This window comes from Tauraco erythrolophus, chromosome 3, assembly GCF_009769465.1.
Source record: "Tauraco erythrolophus isolate bTauEry1 chromosome 3, bTauEry1.pri, whole genome shotgun sequence".
NCBI classification, from domain to species: domain Eukaryota; kingdom Metazoa; phylum Chordata; class Aves; order Musophagiformes; family Musophagidae; genus Tauraco; species Tauraco erythrolophus.
In genome coordinates, this window is record NC_141467.1 from 32813184 (window position 1) to 32835085 (window position 21902).

The 21902-nt window shown below is 41.6% G+C and overlaps 2 protein-coding genes and 1 non-coding gene across 5 annotated transcripts; 2 read left to right on the forward strand and 1 right to left on the reverse strand.

Moving 5' to 3' along the window:
• Positions 1 to 448: 448 nt before the first annotated feature.
• Positions 449 to 15777, reverse strand: SDHA (succinate dehydrogenase complex flavoprotein subunit A). 2 transcript variants are annotated; one of them, XM_086608503.1, is made up of 15 exons: positions 15711 to 15777; positions 12408 to 12494; positions 11937 to 12098; positions 11385 to 11528; positions 11083 to 11247; positions 9916 to 10064; positions 8501 to 8625; positions 7301 to 7469; positions 6512 to 6707; positions 5535 to 5706; positions 4206 to 4324; positions 3714 to 3825; positions 2477 to 2607; positions 1844 to 1957; positions 449 to 954 (listed from the first exon to the last, which is right to left on the reverse strand). In XM_086608503.1, the coding sequence occupies exons 1-15, from the start codon at positions 15771 to 15773 to the stop codon at positions 868 to 870; spliced, it is 1995 nt and encodes a 664-aa protein (XP_086464629.1). In that variant the 5' UTR covers positions 15774 to 15777; the 3' UTR covers positions 449 to 867. The 2 variants fall into 2 exon arrangements, with proteins under 2 accessions (XP_086464629.1, XP_086464628.1); XM_086608502.1 differs by having other exon boundaries at positions 15708 to 15777.
• A 133-nt stretch (positions 15778 to 15910) lies between these two features.
• Positions 15911 to 19067, forward strand: CCDC127 (coiled-coil domain containing 127). Of its 2 annotated transcripts, none has more exons than XM_086609124.1 (3): positions 15911 to 16083; positions 16619 to 16747; positions 17430 to 19067. In XM_086609124.1, exons 2-3 carry the CDS (start codon positions 16627 to 16629, stop codon positions 18101 to 18103), a joined length of 795 nt encoding a protein of 264 aa, XP_086465250.1. In that variant the 5' UTR covers positions 15911 to 16083; positions 16619 to 16626; the 3' UTR covers positions 18104 to 19067. The 2 variants fall into 2 exon arrangements, with proteins under 2 accessions (XP_086465250.1, XP_086465249.1); XM_086609123.1 differs by lacking the exon at positions 15911 to 16083 and adding an exon at positions 16101 to 16131.
• Positions 19068 to 20128: 1061 nt separating this feature from the next.
• On the forward strand, positions 20129 to 20201 carry TRNAK-CUU (transfer RNA lysine (anticodon CUU)). The gene has a single exon. It is a non-coding gene; the product is annotated as a tRNA-Lys (tRNA).
• Positions 20202 to 21902: the final 1701 nt, after the last annotated feature.

Genomic DNA, 21902 nt, shown 5'->3' on the forward strand with positions numbered 1-21902 from the left:
AAAAAAAAAGGGTCAAAAATTAAGAAATGCTCCATTCAGTTACAAGTTGCATAGTTATGCTCCAGTCCTTCAAGAACCGGGAGCTGTTCACAGAAACGCTGCTAGAAACTGCTCTGTTGATGCTTTAGTGCCAAGATGCAACTTAAGTCTGAGTCTGGTAAGCTTTAATATTTAGGTAAGTCTTCTGCAAAACTGCACCTTGGTTCCTCTGAGAGAAGAGACAGTCTAGGAAATAACCACAAAAACATCTGCAGAAGTTCCGGAGATTAAGTAGAGATCAGCTATTAAGAATATATTCCATTCATGGTATATTTTGAGAAAGTAACTGGAGTAGAAGTATCTTGTTTCCTTCAATAAAGCAACAGTATGACAGTTTTTACAATTTTGGCTTAAGGAAAAACAAAGTTGTAATTACTAGTGCATTATCGTCTTTTCTTTCATGTTACTTACAATCAGCAATTATGATGCTTGATTTTAAGTCCCCACATCATAAAATTCAGCATCTCAATCTCGTCTAAAACTCTTGCAATGCATTTCTTGTTCTGAAAATCTGGAAATAACTATACAAATAAAAGTATGGTAATTATATACATAACAGCACATTCAAATACAAGACTTCTAATCACTTTATTTAGACACATATTTTGTGTTTTCCCTGTCAGTTTTGACAGATGAGTGAAAGAACACAAGCTGTCCTGCATTCCATTTTCATAATTGTACGGTAAGACACAACAGAATACAAGCTGGAGAAAAGTTTAGTCAGCATTTCACATTAATTGACAGTGACAATACGATGTTGATTTGCTCACGCTATGCTTATGTACACTAGCCTCCTCTGGGAGAGGGCTGCAAGTTGAATTCAAGTTACTAGTATGAGCGAATAGCAGGCGGGACACTTGAGCAATCTTCTTCATTCAAAGTTCTGTCGATCACAGGTCTGTATTTCAAGGTTACCTAAAGTAAAAGAGAACAAAGAACTTTAAGACAAACCAACCTCTTGTATCTAAACATGACAGCCTAGCTAACAGGAATGAGTGAATGACACAGGTAACACAATGACTTCATTGCTGTTAACCCAATTTCTCCGTTATTCATCTCCTTCCATAGAAAAAGACCAGTTAGTAACCTACAAAGAACATTTGAATTCCACCAAGTTACCATTGACTGAATTCATTAAAAGCAAAGCCTGACCAGAAATGGTATCAGAATACTACTACTTTAAAAAGGCCTTTTGGACAAAAGTAACATTTTGGCTAAAGATTGCTAGTTCTTAGTTCTTTTAGGAAAGTCTTGGAGATTGAGACCACAATGGATCAGTTAGGAGACTGAACTGTGCCACTATCTGGCCACAGCAGCAGTTCAGCAAGTGAAGTGTTTGTGCTTGTCCTCAAACTAGATTTAAGGAAGCTGGAAGTCGGGGAAATGAAACAAAGAGGATGCAGACAAAGTGATACAAAAAAACAATGCTCACATTTTTATAGTCAGATTTCAGTTCTATCTTTGAAATACCATAAAAACTGTACGCTAAACACCACCAACAGGTTTTGCCACCATCAGAGGAAAAGAAAAAAGCCTTTGAACTAGTCTGATACAAGGGGAAAAAAAATTCCAGCTGAAATCGTGAAGTCACTTCCCAAAGATCCACAGTAGCTTCTCCCAGTTACGTCCTACTGTTCAACAACAGAATAAATGTTCAATTTTTTTTTGCTCTAAATACATTAAACTCTATCAGGTACTTCAGAGTGACAATCATTTGCAGTATTATCATGATATCAAGAGCTGTCTCTGAGAGCAGCTGTCTGCTGACAGTGAGAAAGACCCTCAAGCATCAGGTTCAACGTACCTTCCCAGACGGGACATCCACATACGAAAGCGTGTGCTTTCTCCAGTGCTCTTCAAACGGCTTTCGCTGTTGGCCTTGGAGTGGCTTAGAATAGTCAAACTCATCTACCCGTAACTAAGGAGAAAATTAGGTCAGTATAGACCAAAAATTGCATCTGCAAACCACTTTATGACCACGATTAGTTGCATTCCAATTACAGCTGTAATAGAATGTGACTCCTAATAGCCAGCAAGCTTTACCTTAACACTGCCCATGTCAAATTTTAAAGCCCTTATTAAGCCTTGGTATTTAAGGTAACGTTCCTTGCATTGAACAATTTTTCTGCTTGAAGTCCTGTATGCATTCATGACCTTATTCATACTATAGTCCTGGTTTAGACCTCTCTAATCATTGCAATGCACACATGGACCTACTCTTCTCTCAAGATCGTTACCCAATGTTGCACGTTTTGGTCATTATATATATAAGAACAGACAAAACAGAGCAGATGCGACCCCGAACAAATACTACACTATCTTAACTCAAGACTCTGAAGACTGTACTTTGAAGAAATTACAACTTTTACATAATCCATCTGAGAATGCATAACAAGGAAATTCAATCCCACAGCCAGGTCACAGAATATATTTTTACCTTATAGTCCTCTCGGGCATGAGCACCCCGTGACTCTTTGCGAGCCTCAGCACCATAAATGGTTTGCAGAGCACAAAGCATCAGGTTTTGTAGTTCAAGAGTCTCCACCAAGTCAGTGTTCCACACAATACCTAGTAAAATATTAAAATACTATGGAAGATGTTCTACAAACAAGTTATTCCTCAGTTTACTTCTGTCCTATTGCTGGTACTGAGAATTGAACTAGCCAATGCTCCACCTACTGCAGTCACAGTGCTCTGCAATACTGAACCATTCACTATTGCCTGTGAGGCTCAGTAGCAATACCTACACCCCAACAATCTAATGAATCTTAGAATAATTCAGTAGTTCTACCAGGTGTCCCTGTTGCGTGTATATTACTGAGACAAAATGACATCATACATGCTTACCTACAACTCAGTCCCCATACCTCATTTTGGATTTCAAGATCTAGCTAGATAGTAGCTCTAAGTAGACCCCTAGCAGATCCAGACAACAGGGCTTTCCCTTCCTTCCCACCTTCAGAGAGAGGAAAAAAACACCTGCAAGTTATACAAGGTCGTTCTTCATTTAAGTATCTCCAAGGTAGACCCAAGTTCACTTACATGAATGTATCTTCATTTTGACCCCTACATTCTAAGCTATCGTAACACTTTTCTTGATGCTTGGTGAGAGCTGTCCAAGAAAGCCAGTTCTACTTTCAGTGTTAGGATACGTGTCCAACAGCAGTTGTTGGAGAGAAATACACAATGTCAGTGAACAAAAGGTGCATCATCAGTTGTACTTAATCAAACAAGGTCTCCTAAGATACACTGCAAGACATGGCAGTATCTGTATGCAGCACTATCTGCTCAGCTGAAGAAGGAAAACTGAATGTTTCAGCCTATGAATCATCTTTCCACCTTTTGCAACTCCCTGGCCTTTTCAGAAGATAATTACAAAGTACTCAAACAACTACACATAATGTTCTGAAAGAAGAGCAGTTAGTATCTTATACAGTTAAATCTGATTTTAGTCTCTGATTATTTGAAAAGAGTACCCGACTAGTAAGATCAAGCGCTTTACTGATTACCATGTTTAGCAAGTGGGGCTCTACAAAGTATTTTCAAAGATTCAAAATGGTCAAAAGTCTTCAGCCAAAAGTTTCCATAAACATGTAAGAAAGTTTAGAGAAGAAAAAAAGCCACTTTTCTCAGAGAGTACTCTGGCAAAGGTCTATTCTTTGCTATCAAATTACCTCTGTCAAATGTCTTTAGATGAGCCAGATCACTATAAATTTGGCTAAGTTTTTCACAGCCTTCTTGGAGCACGGAACCAGTACGAAATACAGCAGCATGGTTTTGCATTGTCTGCAAGACAGTAAAACAACATCAGTTTCACATGCTGAATATGCATAATATCCTAGGTAGCTTCAGTAGTTCCAACAGAGCTTGACATACAGCTGTTTTGATTTCAGACATGTCTGCAGCCTGAAGAAAAAACATTCTTCTGTTCACCCCAAACAGAGGAAACCCCACTCTATTGTACAGTGGGTAAACTACCCAAGAGGAATAACCATGAAGGAAAGGAAACTAACAAAACTGATACAGCCTTTACTGTGCACAAATCTTCTCACACGGCTTTTTACTTTTGCAAAGAAAATTCTTAAGTGTACTTCACAAAGTGACCAAACCACCTCCTTTGCTTTCAGCTTCTCCCACCTTACGCTTGAGCACTTCACCAGGCTCACCTTCTGCATGTTAAGTCGCACTTCTGAAGTTCTTATGGTTCCATTAGCAAATCTTAATTTGTCAAGATTAGCAACTGACTCTTCACCAGCATTTGGTTTGATGGAAGGAACTGACTCTCCTAGTAAGAAAATTTCAGTAAGGTTAGTAGGTGACTGGTTTTGGTTTCTGGCAGTTTCATAGATAAGTAACTACTAAAAGTCAGATTTGACTAAAACGCAATCTGTTTTGTTCCTCTGAGGTACAAGTTAACTGTACCTTTCCTGAACTCCCACCAACAGTATCCCTACACTTAGAAATAGAGTTCTCAGTGGAATATTGGAATCACATTGTTTCCTGTGACAGTAGGGAATTCATAGGTTTGGCTAAATTCTGCTGTTAATTCCTTGAAAACAGCACTTGATGCAAATTCTTCTAAACTATGGAATAAGCTCTTCTATACTTTCCTTGTCTACTCACCCCCAAACGTCCCACCTTCTCTTGGACCTGTTAAGCAGCTTACCAGCACACTTCATCTCTCATGTAGCATTGCATTCAGACTAATAAAGTCCTTCCTGCAGCTTCAAACTTGGAAGGAACCACAGAAAGACTGATTCAAATAAATGTTTGTAAAAAGCCAGAGCCAGGCATTGCTAGATCCAAGCTGATTCTGTCAGGAACCATCACTCTGCACTTTGTTTTTTCAGTCTGACTATGCACAGTCTTATTAACTTGGACATTAAGCAGCAAGATGACAGATGACTACTTCTGGACTTCAGCTGCTCTGGCAATATAACGGCCTCTTACAGTATTTTGTTGATTGGTCAGGTTTTTTTTCTTCAGCTCAGTAACTGTTACTGAACCAATTATTTAAAACTAACATTCAGCAGTGCTAATCCACATACAGGGGATGAGATGTTATGATTTTTAGTATCTATCATTTACATATGCAGTCCACCTTGTAAATCAACAAGGTGGCAACAAATTCCACTATAATAAAGTGCCAAGTGTAAGACAGAGCCCATTTTGATTTAGAAAACACAGCGCAGGATATAGAGAAGTCAGTCTTCAATATTCTGTTTTGCTTTTGTGAAAAACTGTTTTTGCCAGTAGCACTGACCCAATTCTAGTTTTAAGATCAACTCACAAAGCAAATGTTAATGTCAATCATTTGCATTGCAAAGAAAATGCCTGTAAAAAGCAGCAGCACTGATTTCTGCCTTTTCTAACAACTAAGAACGTACGTCTAGCATTTTAAATTTGAATTAGGTAGAAACAACTCTTTTGTTGGGCAAAAGTGAAATCATAAAGGCAAACATCTCTATAAAAGTGAGTCAAACTGTGAGACTTACCAGGCTTGCATGTCTCCGCAATTGTAAGAGCACAAGCACGACCGAAGACGACCAAATCCAGGAGTGAGTTTGCTCCAAGTCGATTTGCGCCATGGACAGATGCAGAGGCTGCTTCCCCACAAGCGTATAAACCAGGTACCACTTTATCCTCGCCGTTCACGTGTGTAATCACCTGTTGTTTCAGTCAATTAGTATTCATTTCTTGAACAGATTATAACAGTGCAAGCCTCCTTATTTGCAAAGGCCATGTGCATGTAAGGATGAAACAGCAATCTAAAAGTTTTCTCCAACACTAAAACCATAAATACTTTGGTCCTAAAGGGTAAATAGTAATGCTATGTAAATACAGATGGCAGTAAAACCTAAGATTTCTTTAGTTATGCTTATGAAACAGAACCATGTACTCTTCTTCCTTGCAGTTCTGCAGCAAGTCAGGAAGGCACAGGAAGAAAATCTAATCTGCACACATTTCTTAGGGAAAATTTCACATTAAAAAGATAGCAAGTACAATATAGTGAAACAGAAGAATTGAGCTGACACCATCGCATTGACTTCTAATTAGTGTAAGTTAGAAGAATCTGCTTTGGTGTAGAGATCACATAAGGTACAGAGAATTAATACACATTAACTTGAGTTATAGATTGTAACAGAGCCCTAGTTTGATTCCTGATCAACTATATATCCTCAGCTTGATAAACAGAGAATTCTTGCCAGAAATGACGGTAACTTCATTTTAGATGTTTCTTGGAACTCCCATCTCCAGATGGACTGGAACATAGTTCTCAAGTTATTTACAAAAACAAACCAGATTGAGTGTTTTAAGTACTCTGATATCATTAATATTAAGCTAATGTTAATCAGCATCCCTACATTTATGAAAAACACTGTTAATGCTTTTATATTTGGAAAATCATTTCCTATTATCATACTGGAAAGAAAAAAAAAAAACACACAACTAAAAGCGATCTATTACTTACCTGTCCTTTGTAGTTAGTAGGAATACCTCCCATATTATAATGCACAGTAGGCAGAACAGGAATAGGCTCTTTAGTGACATCAACTCCAGCAAATATCATAGCTGTTTCTGAAATTCCTGGGAGACGAGTTGCTAGTTGCTGCGGTGGCAAGTGGTGCAACTGCAAGTATACATGGTCTTTTTCAGGACCACAACCCCTACCAAAAAAGAAGTCAGCACCGGAATACATAACAGGAATTCTGCAAACACCAGTAATATTTCTAATCCAATTTGTTTCATTTGTGAAAAATTTTAACTTTTAATTTTTTTCAAAGGTTATCTCACAAAAATAAGTATTTAGCATATTTGAGAAGATTACTGAACCTGGCAGAATTTACATTTACTTTTACCTCCCAGCTTTCTTTTCACAAGAATTCACAGTATTTAAGACTCTAAAACCACTATATCACTGCAGAAACATGTAAAAATTGAAGATGATTAATCAAGGGAACAGAGCACCAAATTCTTTCCATTGTTTGCAGTTAAAAGCATAGACATTAAACTTGTTTGAGCAACTGTCTCTTAGGTGCATTGAATTCAAACAGGAGACCCCTAACATCTTGTGTTCCCTTTTAGTATCATTAGGAATTAACGAACAAAACTTTTGCCCTACACACACAGTGTTCAGCTAACAGTCATTAAAGCTCACTCCCATGAATTATCAGGTGTTTATCTGAATGAACTATTGTACTGATATAGCCTAGTATGATTAAGTATTTATTCTGCAGCTTTACTGGAATATTTAACTAACCTTCCTTCACGGATTTCTATGGTCATAGAACGAGACACTACATCCCTGGAAGCCAGATCCTTAGCAACAGGTGCGTATCTCTCCATAAATCTTTCACCTTCACTGTTAATTAGAATACCTCCCTCTCCGCGACATCCTTCCGTTATAAGGCAGCCAGCCCCATAGATACCTGTAAAAAAAGAAAATAACATCAAGTGAGATATTCTCAAGACAGTTTCATGATCAGGATGACCAAGATTGAATAACAAGGTAATCTTAAAATAATGCACACAAGTCACAGGGGTAGATTTTATTCCACTAATAACTGTCCCCCAAGGCTGTTCAGAAACAGCTACTGTTACTCCTTTCAAACACTCTTCCTGGAAGGTGAGCAAGTTGATTTTCAACACTCATGGTATCTAAATTACTAGAACTAGAAGAGATCTGCAGCCATCAATACGTAATGAGAATTTTACAAACATTTTGTAGACTTCGAGCAATTCTTTTATTCAAGATTTTGAAGTAGACTACAAGTTAGTTATCTCACCTTAGTTAGTTATCTTACCTTAGCTAAGTCAAATAACCATTGGATCTCTATGATAAAACAATTATTACATTGTAAAATTAAGTGAACAATTAGAAAAATTCACTGCTTCTCAAAAGTGAAAACTCCGCATTTATTTAGTGGCAATCAAAAAAAGCAGATCTTCACTTTTTAGTCTGTGACCATTGTTGTCCTGTTTAGACACTGATCCTGTGCTATAAGGCTACAGTTCTAAATATATACCTTTAGGTCACCTACCTCACTTCCACAAAAGATTATATAGTATACAACTCCCTAACATTTGCATCTATCCCATTGCTCCTATAGCTAATATCAAACCCTTTAATATTTTAGGGGCAAGAGGAAACATAAGTTTAAGAGGTGAAGTTTCAACTTGGAACTCATAAAATCTGTTAGTAAAGACAGAACCTTAAAATATTTAAAACTGGTCTTTAAATTAAAACAGCTGAGACCTGTCTTGTATTGTAAGTCTTACTCTCAGATTTATATTCCATGGCAGTTACAGACAAGCCTGAACACCAGTCACAAGCAACTAATGAACTAATGAAGTGCTGCAGGAAAGTGTGAACTGACCCCAGCACATTTTCAAACGACAAAGAAAAAATCCGTTTAACTAATTAAAAGTAAAGTTGTAAGCATTATTTCATATTCTGTACCTGTAGGGTGAAACTGTACAAATTCCAAGTCCTGGCAAGGAAGACCAGCTCGCGTGACCATAGCAGTGCCATCACCCGTACTAGTATGAGCAGATGTACAACTGAAGTAAGTGCGGCCGTACCCACTACAGGACACAAAAGTTAACAGAATTAGCAGTCAAAAAAAAAATTTAAGAAAATCACCAGAACATACCACTCAACTATGCTCTTTGTACAATAGTCGAAATAGAGCAAAGGGTTAACAAGTTAATGTGCAAGTTTTGCCATCTCCTGTACCAAGCTCAAACAAAAGAACACAAAATGGGTATTACTCTGTTATGCTCAACCATATTTGAAAAATGGTTGGTGACATAAGGTCCAAGAAAAAGAGTAACAATTCCAAAGCAGGATCGTTCGGTTACTATCAGAAGCCTTTTGCCAGAGTTACTTGAGAAAGTTCTCTCAATACGATCCAACAGCATTAGACTCCATTTGAACTACTACTAGCAGTTTTATCAAAAACAGCATATAATAATAGTTTAAATCCTCAATATGGCCCTAATTTTATATTCTCAGATTTCAAAACTTAGTTGCCCAAAATTACATATTAAAAGTTAATTCTCATGCCTAAAACAAACACGTTAGCTTCCAATGTTATTGAGCACTGGAAATACCCCCAGTTTCAGGACAAACTCTCAGAAGAAGTACCAATCTACATGTTTTATGTACCTCAATGTACTTAAGTATGAAAACAGCCTTGGCTTTAATAAAGTCAAATTATATAGACAACCAAACTCAATCTTTTGCTATGCAAGATATTTACAAATGCATCTGTTGTAGTGAAACAGGTAAGAGACTTCTGCTGCTTATTGCTGTCTAGTGCGGAGAGCATTCCAATAAAGGTATACTAACTTTTACAACCAAGTAATGTTAAGTTACACTCATCCAGTAATCCCATCCTACAACAATCAGACTTACAATTTTGGTATCTTAATGTAACATTTCTCCTGAATTTTGAAAAAAGTTGTTTCCTACAAGAAACTCAGAACCTTACAGATACCTACACGTTGGCAGTGTTGCGACAACATCTGCTTTAAAATAGCACATTTTAAAAGCCTCAGACCATTTGGATCACACATATAGCTCTTACACATTTCAATTTTATGTCTTTGCTCTAAAATTCAAAGTTAGACCTCACATTAAATTTATACTTGGTTACAAAACTACTAGCTGCCTTCTTTCAGAGGGAACAACTGAATTCAGTTATATTGCTTTTGATCAAAGGGGGGGGGGGGGGGGGGGGAGATAAACATACAAATTATGTTTTTCAAGCTAATGTGTCATCTCAACACAATGGATTCAAATACATGCACAAACACACAGACTTCCAACTAGTAGCACTCTCAGGTTTCTGGCCATTCTAAACATTACATTACCCAGTGGCAATGACAGTGTTCTTTGCTCTAAAACGATGTATAGTGCCATCTTCTATGCAAAGGGCAATAACACCACGACATTCTCCATTTTCCATAAGTAGGTCCAAAGCAAAATATTCAACAAAGTAGCTTGTATCATATCTTAGAGACTGTAGGAAAATTTAAAAAAACAAAACAAAACAAAAGAACTTTAAGAAAAATACAGAAACCAAAGTAACCTCTCTTCAAAACTGTCAATGCATATGGGCTGTATCCATGTAAAAACTACCCCCACCATACTTCTTGGAATTAAGTGGTTTGGTAAGTATGAGAAGTCATAGCTAGTCAGCAAGACTTGTTATTTCCCTACTCGCTTGGCAACACTTTACTCAGCTGTGGTGCTCAATGCATGTACGAGCACGTGTTACTTAATCTCTCACAGAGAAGCAGAATACATCTCCCGGAGCACAGTATACCAGCAGACGCAGCAGGCGTCAAGTCAAACATTCTTTCATGCCCTCAAGGATCAGAACAGTGTTTGGCAGCACTGAGCACTTACATAGCTCCTGAAGGAGAGCTAGCTACTAAGTAAATAAAAAAAACATTAGCTACTAAGTACTTAATTTCAGGTTTCAAGTAGCTTACTACCATTTTAAAAGAACCGAATCTTTCTTCAATTGTGGTTTGTAGAATTGATAGGAACAGATGCAAGAACACTAGTTGCTTTGGAGAAGAGTGAAAGAAAATGCTGCCTTGTATCTCTTTTCAGAGTTTTCCAGTGCTGCTGTGTCAGATTGTTTGAAGAACGTTTTTTGGCGAAGATTTACATAAATTCTCTTTGGGTCTAGTTAGCAGACACAAAAGTATTTACACTGAAGAATTGTGTACACTAACACCCACTGTCTTCACAAGAGCCATCATAATCATGATCTTTCAGTTTATTCTATTTCTGTGTACTCCTGACAAAAAACAGGCATCATCTAGGCTACATGCTTCCATATTGCTTCAGGAAGGCGGGAAATCCATAACTGTTACCAGTCATTCCCATGGATTCCTCATTCATGTGTGACCAGCTACAAATTTTGTTTGTTTGTTTTCCAAACTCCAGGGGGGAAGGAAGAAAAAAAAAAAAAATCATTAAGTGCAAATACAAAAAACCCAAACTAAGTTTACTTCACAGCTCCTTACCCTGCCATACAGAGTATGTAACAGTGAGTGTCCTGTCCTGTCTGCAACACAACAGCATCTGTGAGCCTGTCCTCCTTTTCCAAACTGAAGACTCTGTCCACCAAATGCACGCTGATAGATCTTTCCTTCTTCAGTTCTGCTGAATGGCATCCCATAATTTTCAAGCTGTTGAACCCAAATACAAGCATCAGAAATATCCAACAAGTTACTTTACTTTACTATGTTCCCAGTAAGAAGATCTCTTTGGAAGCTAGTCTGTGTTATAAATACTCATAGCCGGCATCAATTCCAGTGACTCTCACCTCTATGACCGCGGCTGGGGCTTGCTCGGTCATGTAGTGTATGGCATCCTGGTCACCCAGCCAATCGGACCCTTTCACTGTGTCATAGAAATGCCACCTCCAGTTATCGTCCTCCATGTTTCCCAGAGCAGCATTGATTCCTCCCTGAAAATGAAAATGCGTTTTCTTGCAATTATATTACTAAAGTACAGTTTTAGTAGGTTTTCCTCATTTCTGTAAAAAAAAAATAAATCACATACCATTTATGCCTCTGTACAAGAAGCACAGTAAAGTCAGATTTAACACGGCTGTGAAAAACCCGTGCAATTTATCAGTTTCACAATAGCTCTTTTGTTCAGCTTTGCATAACGAGACACTGTAGAGTTACACTGAATGCTGTGAAAAAGCACTGAATAGACTCTAAACATATATCGCCCTCCAAAACAGTTTCAACTACACATGTAATATTTATAAAAGGAAACATGGCCTTGAAACGTGATGTTCATGTGCATATCCAAATCGGCTTTCTGACAGCAGGAATTTTTTAAACAATTGTTCTACCTCATTTCTCACCTGTGCAGCAACAGTATGAGACCTGGTCGGAAACAGCTTTGTAACACATGCTGTGTTAAATCCAGCCTCTGACAAACCAAATGCAGCCCGCAGACCTGCGCCTCCTGCACCCACGACGACGGCATCAAATTCATGATCCACGACAGGATATTGTGTAGAAATCTGGAAAAATAAATCAGCCTGTTATGATCACAAGTATTTCATGCTAGGTCAAACTTCAGTTTCATGGAGACACAAGCAGCATAGGCTTAATGTCCTTAACAGACTCTTGTAGCGAATGCTACATCCGTTATATACTCTCTTGAGTGGAAACTCTCATTTCAAAAAGCAATCCGTTACAGCAACTCAATCTCACTACGTACTGGAATACAAAACTCCACTAAAAGCCAAATATCTGGTTGTTTCACGTCCCTCAACCATTACATGCATTGTTTAACCTGTTATTTAAAATACAAAGAAGCACAAACATACCGAATCAGAAACTTTTGTAGAAGCGTTTTTCTTTCCATAGACTGTGAAGTGCAAGTTGCGCGCGAGAGCCTGGCATGCCGCTGGCCACTACGGAAAGAAGCCAAGAAAACTATTATGGAACAAATGTTTCCACAAGGAAGACTTTCAGCATTCTCAGCTACCCTACGTCTGTAACAAACTTCTGCTTACCACTGGTACCACATATACAAGAATATTGTATCAACGTATTTTAGAGCTACATGCAATCAAGTTCTGACTTTGCTATATTCATATCCAGAAAAAAAAAGGGAAAAAAAAAGCTTTGACTGGATGAGAACTGGATGCAAGTAACAGTGTGTCACATACTGTTATTTACATCACTAAAACTAACCAGACTCAATCTGAGGCTGCACTGGCAAAAGAATATGTTTGCAATTAAAGCTGTAGTATTCTTACAGTTTTTTCATAAGTAAACAAAGATGGAGAGAGCTTTATGGGAACCACAGGAATTAATAAAGTACCTCTCGTGTCAGGCAATGCTCAGAATTTGAATTATTTCAGGTGGTCAAGAGTAATGAAGATAAAAATTAGGTGGTAGGGAAAGCTGTTCCAGCTCATCATTGCTTCAGAAGTCAGAGAGATTTCTCTTTTTCTCATTCTCTATTAATTAGGGGCCAATTTAGAACCATTTATTAATACATAAATGAAGCATAAGGGCATAGTTTCCCCCTTCTGTAATGCTATTCCCTCTCCCCTGGCATGTTCAAAATCAAAACCAAAACAAAAAACTCCACCATGCAAACCCACCCAGCATCCAGTCTTTGCTTTCATAGGTTAAAATAGTCAGAATTCAAGTTTCCACAGTGTGAATATCCAAGTTTTAGAACCTAGTATTCCTTGTTTACACTGTTCAGAAAAAACACACCTAACTGATTACGTATGATTGATGAGAACAGCAACACAAAGCCATACTAGCGACCTGTGCAGTGACATCAGCACTTCGCTATTTGAAATATATCCTAAAATGCACTAGAGTGGTATCTGCCTTTTCCAGCAACTGTTATATTCATGGTTCAATCACCCTATAATACGCTAACAAGCAGGTCTTCCCTCCTTATCAGTTCAAAATGTCATCCACTTTCCTTGACCTAGTTTCATTATCTCTTATACCAGGTTCTTCAAATTATCTTCTTGCATAACAGTGAATCTAATGCGTCATCATATTTGCTGACACACTTCTGTTTTTTACAGCCATTTTTAAATAGGACCAATCTTAATACCTAATTTATAAGGAGTTCTACCAGTAACCTCCTCTGGGCAGTTACTCTCCCCCTTCCACCCTGCTGTGTTATGATGCTTTGGGGCAACTCCATGCCCATCTTAATTCCAGTAGTAATCATCTTCATTAATACTTCACATACAGAATCAGATCAACTAGCTCACTGACAACCAGATGAAAGCTAAGTATCAGATGTAGTTGATCTCCAAACCGGCTCTCCCAACAATCACAGATCAAGCTAAAATGGGGTGTCCTCTCTGCAGCAAAAGTGCTTTCACAGGCCTGAGCGCAACTGAAGTTAGACTAGCAGAACTCTTAATTGACATGGCAGGCTACACCACACACTTTAGATTTATCAGTCATGCATTCTCTAGTATATACTACTACTCCTTGTTTCCAAAATACTGTTCCAGCAACAGTACAGGTCTTTTTACTGCAACAGATTACTTCTCATAGATGAAGAATACATTTGATTATTGCATAAAGCAATTCAAACAATATTTGTACTGTATGTAAAGGCAGCTCACAACAAATAGATTTGTACATACTTAGTATTGCTTAAAGAAAGTGCGAATGACTGAGGGGAAAAAGACACCACCACAAAAACCCCCATGAGCTATAAACTGTGGTTATGCCCTAAAGCTCTAAAAGAAATTGACCCCTTTTTTCCCTCTTCTCAAAGTAAATAGCTTGCTGCAATTTCCAGTCAGAACTCTGCCACAATGTCTTGCAACTAACTTCCTTTTAAAAAACTTTGTTATTTTCTGAAGTCAATATAAATATCAAATATATGTTTCCATAGTTCTCTGATGCAAAATATTATTAAAAAAAACCCACACAAAGTAGATTGTTTTTCTTTTCACATCTAAGCTTCTGCAAAAGTTTTCAGAACTGCTATGCCCATCCACATATACGTTTTTGTTAGATTTATACAGAAAAATTTCTGCGGCCACTAAGCTTTGTTCGGTTTGTGGACTTCTCAACAGAAGTCCACAAACTGAAAGAGACATTACACTAAACCTGAAAGAAACACTGATCACACAAATCCTGAGTTGTTATGCTACCAGGAATATTATGGCCTTTACAAAATTAAAGGTCAAATCAGTGCCAGTTCACTGCCACCTAAACCATAATGCCACTCTTCACACCTTTCTCCCTCTCAGTGGGTTGTCTTTTTTGCACTTGCTTTATAAGACAGGAACAACCACAGCTGCATTTAAAAGTTCCTTTTCCTGGGCATTTAGCTTTGTAATCCCAAGCTCATGGACACACGGTGAGAAGAGCGGGAAGAAACTGAAAACTCGCACTTCACCACGGAGAGAAACAAGCCTTCACTAAGGGCCACTTACAGATCGGCTACAACAAAACCATCAAACGTGTAAGCAGCACGTCCTGGAAACAATCGCTAGCCAGATCTAAGCAACATGCAGAGACACACTGGCTTGCCTCCCAGCTCCGGGAGGTAAGCGGTAAGCTTCCTACCCAGGTACTGGTAACTGGAAAGTGCCGCAAATGCCAGACTCTTCCAGAGCCTTTCCCGAGCACATCCCGCACCCGCTGCGTTCCTCCGTCCCTCAGGGAGCCTGCTCACAGCCTGAGACTACGGCGCTCCCTTCCCAAGGCTGGAGAAGCGGCCCAGCCATGCCCACAGCCAGTTACCTCCCGGTAAGCTGCTCCAGAAGCCAAGCAGCACGGACAGCCCCGCTCCGCAGAAAGAACCGGAGGGACCGAGCCAGCCCCGCACGGCCCTCGCCGCCTCGCTCCCGCAGCCCGGCCGCGGACCCGCCCCAGGGCAGAGCTGCTCGCTGCCAAGGTCACGGGGAGGCAGCCCGTACGGGCCGCCAAGGACGACGCCGCGGCAGAGAGCGTGCCCGGCCAGGCCAGAGCCCGGCGCGCTCCCTCGCCACGGCTGAGGGGAAGGTCAGGAGACGCGCGGGGTCCCCCGGCCCGCCTCCGTCCCCAAGGAGCTCTCCCCCCAGCCCCACGGCCTGACCCTTTCCCCTCCGCCGGGAGGGCAGAGCGAGCCGAGGGCAGGCACTCACCGCCCGCACCGCCGGCCGCAGCCAGCGCTTCGCCAAACTCCGCGAAGCCGCTACCGTCGCCGCCATTTCACACGGGCCCGGAGGCGCGAACGAGGGCGCATGCGCGGGACCGCTGCTAACGGCGGCGCTGCCCGCGAGGCTCAGCGGGAGATGCCAGTTGTGTTGGGAGAGGGGAGTTACGGGGCGAGTGTGTTGTGCGCGTCCGTGTGCTTGTCCGCGAGGTCTCTTCCCGAACCTCCCCCTCGTCCTGCCACCGGAGCGGGCTGGGATGGGGCCAGGCGACCTGGAGCCCTTGGGACTCGGGCGAGTCCGTTTGTTGTTCCTCCGGGCTCTCCCCCTGTTTCTCTAGGCTAATGGGCTAGCCCGGGGCCGGCAGGTGAGTGACAGCGACAACGTTCCGCCGCGGCTCCGCGCTGTCGGGCTGGTAGGTCGCTGTCCCGCTCCACGGCCCCGTCGCTCTGCCCTGCCTCGCCGCCCCCGCCCTCCCTCCCCCCCATGCCAGGCCCGATCCCTCGCCCCGGGTCGGCGCTGGGCGAGTGGCGGGGCCGGGGCCTGCAGGGCAGAGGGACCTGGAGGCCTTGGCGGCGGCGGCAGCATCAGCTAACGTGCCGCCGGCCGGCCGAGGGGGTGGGCGGTAGCCGCGATAGAGCCGGGGGCTCGGGGCTTGGGGTGGGGTGGGGGGGAGGACACTGCGGTGCGGTGCCAGCCGCGTCGAGGCTGGTAGGCCGGGGAGCCTCTCCCTGGACCAAAGCGCGTCCGTGCAAAGTTCCCAAGTGACGAGGCCGCCGTTTGAGGGCCTCGGGCAGAAATACCTGTCCCGGAGTTGGCTGTGGTCAGGGCGAGAGGGTGGCTGTGGGAGCGGCCCTGGTCTGCGTGCTGCTAAAGCCGTGTTTCTCTCCTGCAAATCTAAGGTGTCTTCATGAACAATTTAAATGACCCTCCTAACTGGAACATCCTGCCAAATCAACGAGAGCCTGGGGATGAAGGCAGCAGATGGAACTACGCCTTGCTGGTCCCCATGCTGGGCTTGGCCGCCTTCCGTAAGTAGCGCCCAGGCCTGTCTGCTGGAGCTGGAGAGAGTGGCTGCGCACAGGCATCTCGCCCACCAGTCCAAGGGGAATCTCTGAAGCAGTACAGTGATACCCCATCTAGGTGTTTCCTCTGGTCTGCTCATTTATGATGTTATAAACAGTAAGCACCGTTCATAGTATTAAGGCAACGGCCATTTTTTACGCATGGAATCAAGTCCATATTTCCTCATCTCCAATTTAGAAAGCTCTCTGAAAAGATTGGACATATGGGTGGACAAAAGAGTGGGCTAGAGAGCCCAGAGGTAACAGCCCAAGGAGCTGCTGATGTATATTTATTTGCTGGACCTGAAAAATTCTCAGTGCAGTTCCTGCATTGCAAACCTGCAGTTTGTTTCCCCATAACTTTATTTTACTTCTTTAATCCAAGAAGCGTATGTATTAGCAGTAAAAGACTAGGGGAGATTTTACTTCAAAGCAAACATTATTATTTAAAGTGACTTACTGTAAAACATGGACCCACAGAAATAAATTTTGTGAATACACATGTGAATAGAAGTGTGTATCACTGGGAAGGGCAGGAAAGAAAGTTTTTTACCACCTAATAGCTTCTTCAGAGGCATAGTTAATTAATCATACCCATCAATGTTATATGTGTGATGCTCATGTCTGACATCTTACTTATATATGATAGGTTGGATCTGGACCAGAGAATGTCAAAAAGAAATAGAAAGAGAAAAAAAAGAATATGATAAAAAACGTTCATCTTTACAAAAAGACCTGGAAGCCAAATACCGGGATATAATCACAGAAAATCGTCGCACAGTTGCTCATTTGGAGTTGGAGCTTGAAAAGGAACGCAACAGAACCCTGAGTTACCGTGAAGCCCTCGTGTCCCAGAGTCGGAAACTAGTAGAGGAAAGAAGGATCTTAGAACAGGAGAAGGAGAAATTAGAGCAAGAAAAACAAGTCCTTTTGCACTCAGGAGCAGCAGGTAACTTGTACCAGAGTTGTCTGGCAAAGGAAGAAGAGTGGCAAAAGAAAGCCAATATTTTACTAAAGGAATTTGAAGAGGGACTTAAAGAAAGACAGGACATCTACTGCAGTCTTGTTGTACCTAGAAGCCAGAGACTAGAAATAGAGAAAAATCTGCTAGTTAAAGCAGCAACTGATCCTGTTGCTATGGCTCTACATATGGAAAGTGGCTTAAAAGATATTTTCAGACATGATAACTACTGTGGCAATCTGCTGAACAGAAACAAAAGTCAAAATGGAAGACTTATGTGGCTGTATCTGAGACACTGGGAACTAGCTATTGAACTACAGAAGTTCAAGAGGGCAGAAAAGGCCATGTTAGGAAAACGATAAGTAGGGGAAGTAGTGGGATTTTATGTGATCCACCGTGCACAGTAGAGACAATCACAGTTGTAGTCTGAAGCTGCTAAATTCTCCAACTGTGTTTCCGATTCTCCTCCTTATTGCACTTATATTTGCATGGGACATGTGCAGTGTTGGTGCCTTTCCTTTTACTGTCTAACAACATGCTCCAGTGAGCTATGCATGCTCTTAAACTCTGTGAGTCTGTTTGTATTGCAGACTGCAGTGTAGTATAGAGATACGCCAGCTTCCATAGGTATCAGAAACAGCAAAACAGAACTCCATTTAGACTGATTGACCTAGTTGATGGTCATATTCTGTCAACAGAGAAGTGTGGTGTGTCTCTCCCAAGTGGGGTAGCACATTGTGCTCCTTATCCCTGATGTTTTACCTGGTGTATCAATGCTATCTTTTTTTTATTTTGTTTGTTTATTTAAGCAAGACTGATTTTGAGACAGATGTTTGGAAGAAACTGTGTTTGAGCAAGCGGCTTGTCACATAAATCTTATGTGTATATACGTACATTTATATAAATATATATGTGTGAATATGTGTGTATAAATGTACCTATTAATATTCTGAGGGAGGGAATAGTATGATCATGTTTCAAATTCATCAGTCTTGCATTGTCTTCCAGCTTTATTTACAAACAGTACTTTACGAATGAAATATCTGAGAGACACTAATTAAAATAACACATAAAGAAACAGATCAGTGAAAGTCTCATTGGAGCTAGGGATCCATGCTGGAATACTAGAGAGTGTATAAACTCAAAGTTATATTCTCATCATACTGGAGACATGTTAAAAATATGTTTTCTTCAGTCGAGGTTTTGGTTGTAACCCAACAGTGTGCCTCCGTGTCCTGATTTTAGCTGGGACAGTGTTAGCTCTTCTTTTTAGCAGCTAGAAGAGCTCCGTGTTTTGGTTTTACTCAGAGGCTCGCTCTGAGAAGAATGTTGATAGCAAGTTGATGTTTGTGGTTGGAAGTGAAACTCCAAGGACTTTTCAGTGTGCCGGAGTGCAGAAGCACGGCGGGATAAGGGGGGAGCATAGCTGGGACAAGGGGGACACGATTCCCCTTGTGATTTGTGGTGGAACTTAAGATTGAGGGCCAAACTGGCCAATTAGTATTCCATATCATGCAGCGTCATGCCCAGTATAAAAGTGAGGGTCAGCCGGACAGAAGGGCTTTTGCGCTTTGGCTCTTTCGCCGCTTCTGCTCTTTTGCGCTTCTGTGCTTTTGCTCTATTGCCTTTTTTTTTTTCTTTCTTTCTCCCTCTTCCCGTACTCCCACTCTCAGAGTACTATCTCTTTCTCTGCCCCTCTCTATTTTGGGACCTCGCATTCGTCCGGGATCGCAGCTTCGGGACGAGACGGGCTGCGGATAAGAGGGGGTGGTGAGCATCTACACTGTGTATTAAATCATCTGTATTAAATTGTTCTTATCTCATAGAATCATAGAATGGTTAGGGTTGGAGGGACCTTAAAGATCATCTAGATCCAACCCCCCTGCCATGGGCAGAGAAATCCTCCACTACACCAGGTTGCCCAAAGCCTCATCCAACCTGGCCTTGAACACTTCCAGGGATGGGGCATCCAGAACTTCTCTGGGCAACCTGTTCCAGTACCTCACCACCCTCAATGTAAAAAATTTCTTCCTTATATCTAATGGAAATCTCCCCTCTTTCAGTTTAAATCCATTGCCCCTTGTCCTATCACTACACTCCCTTGTCAAAAGTCCCTCTCCAACTTTCCTGTAGGCCCCCTTTAGGTACTGGAAAGCTGCTATAAGACACCCTGGAGCCTTCTTTTCTCCAGGCTGAACAGCCCCAACTCTCTCAGCCTGTCTTCATAGCAGAGGTGCTCCAGCCCTTCACATCATCTCAACCCATGGGTTTCCCGTTTCTCCTTTAATTCTCTCCCTCATCCCTGGGGGTGGGGGAGAGTGAGTGAGCAGCTGTGTGGGGTTTGGTTGCCGGAGCGGCCTAACCCACGACAGTCTTTAATCGCTTGAGCCCGGCTAGCTCAGTCGGTAGAGCATGAGACTCTTAATCTCAGGGTTGTGGGTTCGTGCCCCACGTTGGGCGCCTATTAAAGACTGTCGTGGGTTGAGATAAGAACAATTTAACACAGGTGATTTAATACACAGTGTAGATGCTCACCACCCCCTCTTATCCACAGCCCGTCTCGTCCCGAAGCTGCGATCCTGGATGCGAGGGGCAGAGAGAGAGATAGTACTCCGAGAGTGGGAGTACTGGAAGAGGGAGAAAGAGAAAAAAAAAAAAAAAAAAAAAGGCAATAGAGCAAAAGCGCAGAAGTGCAAAAGAGCAGAAGCGGCGAAAGAGCCAAAGCGCAAAAGCCCTTCCTCCCGGCTGACCCTCACTTTTATACTGGGCATGACGCTGCATGATATGGAATACTAATTGGCCAGTTTGGCCCTCAATCTTAACTTTCACCACAAATCACAAGGGGAATTGTGGCCCCCTTGTCCCAGCTATGCTCCCCCCTTATCCCGCCGTGCTTCTGCACTCTGGCACACTGAAAAGTCCTTGGAGTTTCACTTCCAACCACAAACATCAACTTGCTATCAGCATTCTTCTCAGAGCAAGCCTCTGAGTAAAACCAAAACACGGAGCTCTTCTAGCTGCTAAAAAGAAGAGCTAACCCAGTCCCAGCTAAAACCAGGACACTCCATTATAGATGTCACTGTGCTACTGCCACTGCCTCCCAGCCCACTGGCTGGTACCTGGTTAGCTTGCAGGAACCTCTGTGGGTTACAGCCACTGCACCTGGCTCTGTTCCTTGGACAGGTCCTGCTAGTTATTTGCAGACAGGAACCTAAATGCTGCCTGCACTGGTGTAGCCACTTACCTCCCTCCCTGGCTGCCTCAGTTCTCCCAGAAGTGAAATATGCTTTTCCATAACTCAAAATTTTGAGCTTATGGTTCACCACTTCACGTACACATGGCCGTGAAAGCCTACAGAAGTACAAGCTTTGCAAAGTTTTAAGAAAGGAGACTTTTTACTTTAGTTAGCACAGTAAAATAAGCAGACCTGGATTAAAAGAAAAAAAATACTCCAGTGTATTTCCATGCTGGAAATCTCGTAAAACTTTGAATATTCTTTGGGTCCTTGTAGCAGTAGAAACCACCACCTTTTTTCAAATGTGCCAGGTATTTTGGAGAATAACTCTTTCTTCCTCCTTTCTAATCTATCCTTAGACCCCAAAGGCGCAGTGTTTACGCTTTTGTTTATAACATCTGGTCTTCTCTGTTCCTCGACATAGAATAATGTTGGTAGGTTGTCAGTTCTATAATTAGCAGTTCTTTATTTGCTGAAGACTAGATTCTACGAGACGTTTGCTGTAGTGCATGGCCCAGAAGCAATCTAGTTAAGTGAGTGCCCATCCAAGTTTAACAGAGGACTCCAGCAGATAAGGGTTTTTATCTTATTATTTCCTTCTGGTTTCATTTCCATCGGGGCACAGAAGACAGCAGATAAATCTTTTGAAGTAGCGTTTGCAACCTAGTCCAGTTAATCAGCAAAAATATCTAACATGAAACAAAATCCTTAAACAGAATATATGTTTTCCAGCTACTCAGTTTTCCAGTTGTGATTTTGCTCACTTTGGTGGTACTAATTATACTGTTGTATTGATTTATTAGTCTCTTAAGTACTGACCTTTTTTATTTTTGTAAGTAAAGTTGTGGTAGACAGACAGACAGACCTGAAAAAAAAAAAAAAAGATACTATCACAAACACCAGAAAGGCCAAAATTTGTCTGGATG

Coding starts and splice junctions, on each gene's coding strand:
- SDHA (XM_086608502.1), bottom strand. CDS start 15,773: ATGGCGGCGACGGTAGCGGCTTCGCGGAGTTTGGCGAAGCGCTGGCTG. Junction 12,099..12,407: donor CTACAAAAGTTTCTGATTCG/GTATGTTTGTGC, acceptor TTATTTTTCCAG/ATTTCTACACAATATCCTGT. Junction 3,826..4,205: donor TGCGACTTAACATGCAGAAG/GTGAGCCTGGTG, acceptor ACTGTCTTGCAG/ACAATGCAAAACCATGCTGC.
- CCDC127 (XM_086609124.1), top strand. CDS start 16,627: ATGAACAATTTAAATGACCCTCCTAACTGGAACATCCTGCCAAATCAA. Junction 16,748..17,429: donor GCTGGGCTTGGCCGCCTTCC/GTAAGTAGCGCC, acceptor TATATATGATAG/GTTGGATCTGGACCAGAGAA.